This window comes from Amphiprion ocellaris, chromosome 1, assembly GCF_022539595.1.
Source record: "Amphiprion ocellaris isolate individual 3 ecotype Okinawa chromosome 1, ASM2253959v1, whole genome shotgun sequence".
Lineage (NCBI taxonomy): Eukaryota > Metazoa > Chordata > Actinopteri > Pomacentridae > Amphiprion > Amphiprion ocellaris.
In genome coordinates, this window is record NC_072766.1 from 10422526 (window position 1) to 10432854 (window position 10329).

The 10329-nt window shown below is 39.8% G+C and overlaps 1 protein-coding gene across 1 annotated transcript; it reads left to right on the forward strand.

Annotated features, from left to right (window-relative positions):
* The first annotated feature begins 236 nt into the window (after positions 1 to 236).
* On the forward strand, positions 237 to 10126 carry copb1 (COPI coat complex subunit beta 1). The gene is made up of 22 exons (XM_023262281.3): positions 237 to 380; positions 2366 to 2518; positions 2974 to 3203; positions 3462 to 3631; positions 3718 to 3832; positions 3958 to 4050; positions 4160 to 4297; positions 4408 to 4527; positions 4882 to 4989; positions 5094 to 5240; positions 5361 to 5506; positions 6088 to 6184; positions 6295 to 6455; positions 6561 to 6681; positions 6779 to 7006; positions 7533 to 7712; positions 8212 to 8356; positions 8459 to 8578; positions 8680 to 8825; positions 8950 to 9039; positions 9390 to 9545; positions 9796 to 10126. The coding sequence occupies exons 2-22, from the start codon at positions 2428 to 2430 to the stop codon at positions 9853 to 9855; spliced, it is 2862 nt and encodes a 953-aa protein (XP_023118049.1). The 5' UTR covers positions 237 to 380; positions 2366 to 2427; the 3' UTR covers positions 9856 to 10126.
* The last annotated feature ends 203 nt before the right edge of the window (positions 10127 to 10329 follow it).

Here is a 10329-nt window from a genome sequence, read left to right on the forward strand (position 1 = left end):
TAATTAATTTGACCAGTGTCTTTAAACAAGTCGTATTCACGCAATAATTTGTGTCTCACAACTTTATACAACTTTAATGTAGCAATTATAACAGTAATGTCTTTGCATGTGTCTATTTTTGGACGTATAGAGGCGTTGAGGATCAAGTCTGTGATTTTTTTTGGGGGGGGGGTGCGAGAATAGTGCTTTCGCGTTTGAGCCTCGCTGCACACGGTAGCAGTGATGTGGCTCAGAAAGTAATCTTCCACGTCACTAGGAAGTAGTGGAGATCCGAAAGAGAGAGAGAGCTCGCCAAAGGGAGCTGTAGAGCATTTTTACAGATGTAAATATATAAACTGGATATTAAAGGCCACTTTAGAGGATTGCTGACGTGCAGTTCGGTGAGTTATGCAACTTAATCTTAACCTACATGAGTGATATTTTCTCCGCTGACCTGTGGTCACTGATAAGACGGCGAGCTAACGTTACTGTCCTCCATTTCATTGCAAGCCTGGGGAAAAGCTAAGCTGGTGTTAAGCTAACGCTCGCTAGTCAGTAATTGATCCTTTATCTTAACTATTTCTAACTAGCTGTATAGTTATCTAACTAATTAATATTTGCATTTTACCTGGGTTTAGTATTTTAGCTCTGGTGCTAACGCAGGTAACGCCATTTAATGCTAGGACAGTAGCTTCACTTGTACAAGGATGTACGCTGCGTGTCACAATTTCTTGACTTGCTTTTAGATAAAAAATTTTAGCTGCTTTTGGTGTCACAGTTACAGCTCTTTCCTGTGTTTTCGTTATGACCGCAGTGCACTTTGTAACGGAAAACACAGGTAGTTATATGAGCATTGTAACTGCGACGTTATATTTAACTTACTGAGACAAAAATTGAGCTCCTCCTTTCTGTATAATCACAATTGTGACACATTGCGCTATTTTTTTTTAGTCAAGAAAAACAGCCAAGTGACTTTTTTTTAAAAAAATCTACCTGAGACATTTTTTATATGATAATGCGCCACACAGAGCTGTCTTTCATTTCTGGATACTCAGTTTCCACAGTACAGGTAATCTATGCCCTGCTAGTTTTGTGGTTACAGCCAGCGGAAGAGGGCGAATTAATTCTTCATTGCTGGACGACAGTTGGACAAGGAATTGACGTTTATACCAACCTGTCTGATCTGGTTTTAATTATTAGGATGTCATGTCCACTGCAACACATAATAAGTGCAGACAAAATGCAACCATGTGATGCACTATATATTTTTGGTGAAATAGGTACAAATTTATACAGTATTTGTCAAACACACAAGCTGTTTTGTGTTATTTGGTAATATCAAATACATTAAAAAATGCTTACCCATTGTTTGTTTGACAGATAGATAGATAGATAGATAGATTGATAGACTGATAGATAGTTTGATTTGGATAGTCTGAGTGAGGCATATTAATTGAGTGTCTTTCAGAGTTACATAATATTTTAGGGTGTGAAATTCCATTTTTATTTCATAATTCTTCTACCACAATTTCCCTATTTCCATGTGGAAGATGCCCAGTTGGTTTGACTAACTCAGACTGCTGAAGTTTCAGCAGTCTGAGTTAGTAATATAGTCTGAGTATATAATATATTTTCGCATTAGCTTCAGATAAACTGAAATAATTGTTTTTGAGCAGAAAGTGAACTGTGGATTTTGTCTCCAAAGATTTAATCAACCTTTTCTATTAACATTTTACATTTGTAACTTTTGCACTTAAAACTACAGTACAAGATATTATCTACATCACTGTCACGCTTTGTTTAAATTGTTAGACAATATGTGAGCACACAAAAGTCATGAGATATACACATAATATGAGCATGTTGACATTTTTGACAACTGATTTCTTGGAACTGTAAATGTTTGCCCAAGAAAAGCAGAAACTTAACACACAACATGGGAAAACCACAGAGCATTTGTAGTGAGCTGGTCATCTGGTCGACCCCAGTTCAGTGTTTTGATCCTGATCATATGGGCACTGTCTGTTTTCATAAAGTCAGGACTCTGTTATTGGGAGTCTTCCAGTCAGAAGCTAGTCCTGTGATTGAAACTTGGCTGACAGCTCTGGGTTTCACAAAGCTCATGTAAAGAGTTGTCTAAACCCATTCTAGTTTGCTATGCCTTCTTCTTCTGCCACTGCCAAGAAAGTGAAATACAACCCAACAGTGCTTTATTCTGTTTTACAATGCTGTACAGTAGTTTAACATGTTTGTATATGCAGAGTTTGTTCTTTCTGTGTGGCCATCTTCATAGTTACATCCCACATTTGCTGCTGATACATTTATGCATCCGTGTAAATGTTTTCCTCATGATTTACCAAACCTACTCTTTTTCTGTTTCTCACAGGTATTGTCCAGTGAGTGACATTCATTGGGATTCTTCTGAACGGATACAAGCCCAGCAGCAAAATGACGGCTGCAGAAAACGTTTGTTACACTCTGATCAATGTCGCATCTGACTCAGAGCCCCCTTCTGAAGTCAGCTTAAAGGCTGATCTAGGTAAACATTCCTAACTACAAAATAGATTTCTTCACTTGCCATTGTAAACCACAACTAGGCAGTATATTGTTTTCCAAGCTTTTTCTGTCCATCTCAGTACAATGGAGATGAATGGATTTTAATGTATAAGATAGAATAACATTTTCTTTACTTTAAAGTACTTTAAAGAATCAAAAACAAGTGTCCTGGCTACTCTGGATAATTTGTACATTTCACTGTCTTAGATTTTCTTAAGTAGACAGTAGTACCGGTTAAAGCAGTTTGATTTATTGAGGTCTATGGGTGATCCTCAAAAACATTTAGCAATATTGGGTTAACCTGACAAATGCTTCAATGATTAATTGTTCATTAAAGTACACTGTGACATTTCTTTTAAGTAAAGTTGAGGTGAGGGATGATATAATCAGATGAAAATTGATTTCATTAATATATGATTCTTCTAATTATTATTACAGAAAAGGGGGAGATCAAGGCAAAGACTGAAGCCCTGAAGAAGGTCATCATCATGATTTTGAATGGCGAGAAGTTGCCAGGACTGCTGATGACCATAATTCGCTTTGTGCTGCCGCTTCAAGACCACACCATTAAAAAGTTGCTGCTGGTTTTCTGGGAGATTGTCCCTAAAACAACTCCAGATGGTAAACTGCTTCAGGAGATGATCCTGGTCTGTGATGCCTACAGAAAGGTAAGTTAACTGACACTCTAACAGTTGAGCAACACAATCTGCGTATTTTTAGATATATATATCATAATATACTATGTGTAAGCACAGAGAAAAGAAAAACACATGTAATAGTCACCAGTAGTAATGTGAAAACAAACAGAGAAGACATACTTATGATGGTCATATGGATAAAATTGTTTGGTTTCATTGTTAGTTTTTAGTTTAGTTTTGTTTTTTAAAATCAAGCAGTTGTCGTTAAATTTTCTCTCATAATTTCAGGACCTGCAGCATCCCAATGAGTTCATCCGTGGCTCCACTCTGCGTTTCCTGTGCAAGCTGAAGGAGTCCGAGCTGCTTGAGCCTCTGATGCCAGCGATCCGGGCATGCCTGGAGCACCGCCACAGCTATGTGCGCCGCAATGCTGTCCTGGCCATTTACACCATATATAGGTACAAACTATTCAATCTCTTATGTTCAGTTGCAGTATTTTGCACTCCGTTCATCAGTCAACAAGAAGCTGCTTTTTTTGTTGCAGGAACTTTGAACATCTCATCCCAGATGCTCCTGAGTTGATCCATGATTTTCTGGTCAATGAAAAAGATGCCAGCTGTAAGAGAAATGCTTTCATGATGCTGATTCATGCAGATCAGGTTCGTAGCACTTTGGTGTATTGCCATTTCTTTTACTGTTTTTGTTGTTGTAAGCCAGAAGAATTACAGTAAGTAGCTCAAAGGCCAAACCTTCATTGTCTCATTCTCACATTTCTGCCTCACAGGATCGAGCTCTGGATTACCTCAGCACCTGTATTGACCAGGTTCACACTTTTGGCGACATCCTCCAGCTGGTCATTGTGGAGCTGATTTACAAAGTGAGTCCAGCCCTTTTAATAGTCAGATTTAAGATTTGTAACATGCCAGCATACTGTCAGAGCTGATTTAACATCCGACTGCATCCTGTTTTTCTTTTTTCTTTGTTAGGTTTGCCATGCTAACCCTTCTGAACGAGCCCGTTTCATTCGCTGCATCTACAACCTGCTGCAGTCCTCAAGTCCAGCTGTCAAGTATGAGGCTGCAGGGACTCTTGTGACCCTCTCCAGCGCTCCCACAGCCATTAAGGTACAGCATCAAGGTTTTGTCAGTGATTGTAAACGTCATTTGAACAAGTGGCAGTGATGTCTTTGGCCTAGCTCAATCTTTCATTCATTCTGTGTTTTGTTGGACTCCAGGCTGCTGCCCAGTGCTACATTGATTTGATTATCAAGGAGAGCGACAACAATGTGAAGCTAATTGTTCTTGATCGTCTGATTGAACTGAAGGAGCATCCCACTCATGAGCGCGTACTCCAGGTACATTGAATTATGGCTTTGGTCAGTTTGTGCAGCTGTAGACAAATAAGATTTAGTGCCTTTTTAAGCATAAAGTCAAATTTCCTCTATTAAACAAATTTTAAGTTCAACTAAAAAAATAAATAAATGTTGTAGTATTTCTCATATTAGTCTCTTTGTGTCTGATAGTCATTTAATATGAGAGCACGACAGAGTCTACAAGAAAACATACAGAATGGGGTTTTATTTAGTATAGTTTATATAGCTAAAAGCAGCAGAAAAAAGTCAGGAATACCTGAGATTCTGTCTAAAACCAAGACAGCACCAGCTCTGTTAAGACTTGATTTGGTTTCCATTAATGTTTTTTTTATCCAGGACCTTGTGATGGACATCCTGCGTGTTCTCAGCACTCCTGACCTAGAAGTCAGAAAGAAGACCTTGCAGCTGGCACTGGACCTTGTCTCATCTCGGAATGTCGAGGAGGTCTGTTGTTTGTGCAGTATATCCATGTTCTTTTCACTGTTTTTATCCCAACACAAAGAGAGAGATTGGAATATGTTGCAAATGTAGTGACATCTGTTTTCCAGTTGGTGATTGTTTTGAAGAAAGAGGTGATCAAGACAAACAACGTAACAGAACACGAAGACACCGATAAGTACAGGCAGCTCTTAGTGCGCACTCTCCACTCATGCAGCGTGCGCTTTCCTGACATGGCGGCTAATGTCATACCTGTGGTGAGTTTACTAATAACTGAACACATCGAAAAGAAAACACTCACTGTATTCTTTATGTTTATCTAGCTTAGTAAAAGACACCCAAATGTTGAGACTTTTCTGTGTTGATGTGATTTCCAGCTGATGGAATTCCTGAGTGACACTAATGAGGCAGCTGCTGCTGATGTGCTGGAGTTTGTGAGAGAAGCCATTCAGAGGTTTGACAACTTGAGACCATTGATCATTGAGAAGATGCTGGAAGTCTTTCATGCCATCAAAACTGTCAAGTAAGGCTTTATACACATATTCAGGAATATAATAAGCATAGCATTCGTGAATCTTTTTGTTTGTTTCCTAATGGTTATGAAAAGCAGGTAGAAGTAAAATAGTGATTAAGTAAACTGGTATATATCCAGTGCTTGCTAATTAGAAGCCAGTACTCCAAGTCAAATATAGCTGAACAGCCAGTTTTAGAATACTCTATTGTCTGTTGCCCACTTGCTTTTCTGAAAATGATACAGCTTAAGGGGCTCACTTGAGGCACAATGACACATTATGGTAGTTTAACATTTCACAGAGAGTCTCCATAAATAATATGATGAGCAAGAAACAAGAAGATGAAGAAGAAAATGTGCTAAACAGGGTAAATCTTGAGTTTTATCAGCTGGTAATCTTGCATAAGGAAAAGAAATGGTTAGATTTGTGAATTTTAAGGAGTCATGTTGTACATTTTTCTTTAGTCTTGTTTGTAAACTGTTTCATTGACATGACAGTCAGAGTTTTATGCTTAGGACTGGGTAGAATATAAATGCAGGAGTATATAGCACTATGTGTGTTTGTGACCTTAATCATCATTGTCTTATTTCAGGATTTACAGAGGAGCTCTCTGGATCTTAGGAGAATACTGCTGCACCAAGGAAGACATCCAGAGTGTGATGACAGAAGTACGCAGGTCTTTGGGAGAGGTATGTTTATTCATTGTCTTAAAAAATAAATGTAACACAGAATTAATGGGCAGCCCCAACTTAGTTTATTTGCCATAAATACTTGACAACCCATGTCTTTTCTCGGTCAGATCCCAATTGTAGAGAATGAGATAAAGAAAGAGACAGGTGAGGTGAAGCCAGAAGATGAAGTGAGTGCAGCTCCAGCTCAGAAGCTGGTGACAGAGATGGGCACCTATGTGACACAGAGCGCCCTCAGCTCCTCCAGGCCTTCAAAGAAAGAGGAGGATAGGTAAGCATTGCACATTTTGGAGGAATGTCATTATTAGCCCATAATACTCTCTGGACGGTAAGCACTTTTCCATCCACCTCACTCGGTAAGATGTTGTTGTTCCAGACCTCCGCTCAGAGGCTTCCTAATGGATGGGGACTTCTATGTGGCAGCTTCCCTGGCCACCACACTAACCAAAGTGGCCTTGCGCTATGTGGCTATTGTTCAAGACAAAAAGAAACAGAATGTAAGTTATGCTTTCCTCACTTCAGTGAAAGCCCATTTACATATTTGATGTACTACTGATTCCTCTAATCCCTGCTCTCTGTCTCTTCCTCCTTTAGTCATTTGTTGCAGAGGCCATGTTGATCATGGTCACTGTGCTGCACCTGGGCAAGTCCTCTTTGCCCAAGAAGCCAATTACAGACGACGATGTGGATCGCATCTCGCTGTGCCTGAAGGTCCTGTCAGAGTGTTCACCGCTTATGAATGACATTTTCAACAAGGAGTGCCGTAAATCCCTGTCACATATGCTGACTGTCAGACTGGAGGAAGAGAAGCTGTCACAGAAGGTAATGACAGTTGACTCAGAGGGATGAACAGAGCACTTAACCTCCTGGCACAGCTGAGGCTTCATCACAAGTAGAGCAATTTCTTGTGGCATATTTTTGGATCAAGTCGTCACTGATTAATACAGGAAATGGGCTTTTATGTTTGTAGATTATGTGATACCTGATTACAAGCCAACTGAATTTTGTTTTCAAAAACGTATTACCTCACAATGAAACATTATTAAATTAGGCCTCTTGGGCAACATTTGGAACTGCTGTGTTCACACAAAACTGGGCTCGAAACATGCATACGCCACTTCCTGCTGAAAACATGAGCAGATAATGTGAGCATCCATACACAAATTCTCACCCATGGATACAAACACTTTGGACACTTGGCTCTAATTTCGTTTAATTTCTGTCTGATGCTGTTTTTATGTCCTGGCTCTTGACTTACTATTGTTGATATTTTTGGTGGTTTGACTCTGCTGTGGAATAACTGTTATGCCCTGAAAATAACCATATGTGTGTTTTTTCCTGACCACAGAAAGAGTCCGAGAAACGTAACGTAACGGTGCAGGCAGACGATCCAATCTCCTTCATGCAGCTCACAGCCAAAAATGAGATGACTTCTAAAGAGGACCAGTTCCAGCTCAGCCTGCTGGCTGCTATGGGCAACACTCAGAGGAAGGAGGCGGCTGATCCTCTGGCATCGAAACTCAACAAGGTGCATCACAAGACTTGCTGAATTCTTACCATGGAAGAAAACTACTGGAAATTATGTAGAGAAAAAACACTATTGTGGGAGACAATGTAGTGCTTGGACATTATCTCTGCTTGAAGTTTGGGTCGATTTTATTGTTGTGAATGATGGCCCGTTCAATATTTTAAGACCTTACTGTGCCTTTTGCCTCTCATTGCACAGTAGGAAAGAGACAAGTTATTCTCCTTGAATATGTTTCTGTTTTACAAACAGTGTAGTGTTAAATTGTGAAGTCTCACTTGTTACTTAGGTTTACTTAGGTTTTATTTTTCTTTGGCTAAAGGTATATCTTTTGATAGAAAGACACACAGCTACAAGCCTTTTTTTTAAATCTCACTTCTCTGCCTCAGACATCCTTGTTGTATATATGCCCCTCTGTAAAAACCTTGGGGGGTTTATAGTGAGGAAATATTTGTATTTAGTTGTATTAGAAATGCTAAATAATTAATTTTGTCCCACCCAGGTGACCCAACTAACAGGCTTCTCGGATCCTGTGTATGCTGAAGCCTATGTTCACGTCAACCAGTATGACATTGTGTTGGATGTGCTGGTGGTCAACCAGACCAGTGATACTCTCCAGAACTGCACTCTCGAGCTGGCCACCCTAGGTTAGTGTCACTTATTTCCCACCTTACCGTTTAAATGTGCAGGCTCTCTTCTCTAATGTTAAATTACTATGTTGCACTAAATTGAGCTTTTCTGTCCTACAGGGGATCTCAAATTGGTTGAGAAGCCTTCACCTCTAACTCTGGCCCCACATGATTTTGCTAACATTAAGGCCAATGTCAAGGTGGCTTCCACTGAGAATGGAATTATATTTGGCAACATTGGTGAGAGGATAATTTTCGGTCAATTTAACATTATAATTTACTCCTGTTGTGCTCTCTGTGTGCATGTTTAATTCATTTCATGTTTGACTCCTTCTTCCCAGTCTATGATGTGTCGGGAGCTGCTAGCGACAGAAACTGCGTTGTACTCAGCGATATCCACATTGACATCATGGACTACATCCAGCCAGCCTCCTGCACTGATGCAGAATTCAGGCAGATGTGGGCAGAGTTTGAGTGGGAAAACAAAGTAAGATTTGGATTTGTACTTATAATAACCAGTTCCTTACAACTGACAAAACTGACCAGCCAGGAAACAAATCAATGACTATATTTAAAAATATTTTTAAAAACTTAATCTTTCTTTATTGTAGGTGACAGTGAACACCAACATCACTGATCTCAATGACTATCTCCAGCATATCCTCAAGTCCACCAACATGAAGTGTCTGACTCCTGAAAAGGTTGGTATGAGACTTTACATAAGGCAGAGTAGACAAAGTAAATTAAGTTTTAAATCTGGCAGCAGTCCTAATCATGAATGAAACAAGCATTTAAAAAATTTTCGAAATCATTTGAGGCCTTTGTGGTGACCTGATTGTAACTGTCAGTGATATATATTTACTTGTGAATTCAGACAGATGTGGGCAGAGAATGTAACCTGTTATATATACTGTATGTATGTGTGTTACATAACAGCAATCTATTTGGTAAGCTTAAGTCGCCATAAAGCTCTTCAGTGTTATAAATATATCTGTACTGCGTCGCTGTTGTGCAACGTTCTCATCTCTCTTGTTTTTGTCGTATAAACCAGGCACTGTCTGGCTTCTGCGGCTTCATGGCGGCCAACCTTTATGCTCGTTCCATCTTTGGAGAAGATGCCCTGGCTAATGTCAGCATTGAGAAGCCCATCCACCTGGGGCCTGAGGCACCTGTCAACGGACACATACGCATTAGAGCCAAAAGTCAGGTGGGTCACAGCTGCCACACCACAAACCCTTATGAATCCACGAAGTACAGGCTGTTCTAGATTTATTTGCCCTCAATTCATCTTTTAGTAGGATAGCATATTATTCTGATGCATTATTGAAAGACCTGGACTTAATGGACAAGGAAAGCGTATATATGAAATAGCCCATTAAATGTGACGTGGCGCTACGGCTTAATGCTCTTACAGATACATGTGTTGCACTAAACCACTCCCCCCTTTGTTTCCACAGGGGATGGCCCTGAGCCTGGGTGACAAGATCAACCTCTCCCAAAAGAAGGCAAACGCCTGAAACAACTGCTACTCTCTCGTGTCACCCATTTTACAGCCTTCTCATCACAGCAAATTAAGAACTCTATGTGGTCAGTTGCTTCTGTGCTTTTTTTTTTTTTTTTTACATCACCTCTTTCAGAAAACTACATCTCGGCAATGTTCTTTCCCTGTCCTGTTTAATTTTCAATAAACATAATATGTATTAAATAGTTTTCCAAGCTGTATTCATTGAGTAATAATCTGTGCTATGCTGATAAATTAATTCATCATTAAATACCTGTTTGAAGCCACTGTTTGAGTGCCTTCTCTTGGGTTTGGCATGTGTAGCAGTAGATGTTTAGTAATTGATTTGAAAGCACTTATTACTGTTACCTACAGGTGGTTGTGTCCCAGAGTAAGGGGACTTTTCCTGGACCTCCTGCTGCGTCCAGCTTCATAGCTCACTGCTCTAATTGGAATTCCTCAGATGCCTCTTGTGATATCTTGCACAGCG

Coding starts and splice junctions, on each gene's coding strand:
- copb1 (XM_023262281.3), top strand. CDS start 2,428: ATGACGGCTGCAGAAAACGTTTGTTACACTCTGATCAATGTCGCATCT. Junction 4,051..4,159: donor TTGTGGAGCTGATTTACAAA/GTGAGTCCAGCC, acceptor TTTCTTTGTTAG/GTTTGCCATGCTAACCCTTC. Junction 5,241..5,360: donor CGGCTAATGTCATACCTGTG/GTGAGTTTACTA, acceptor TGTGATTTCCAG/CTGATGGAATTCCTGAGTGA.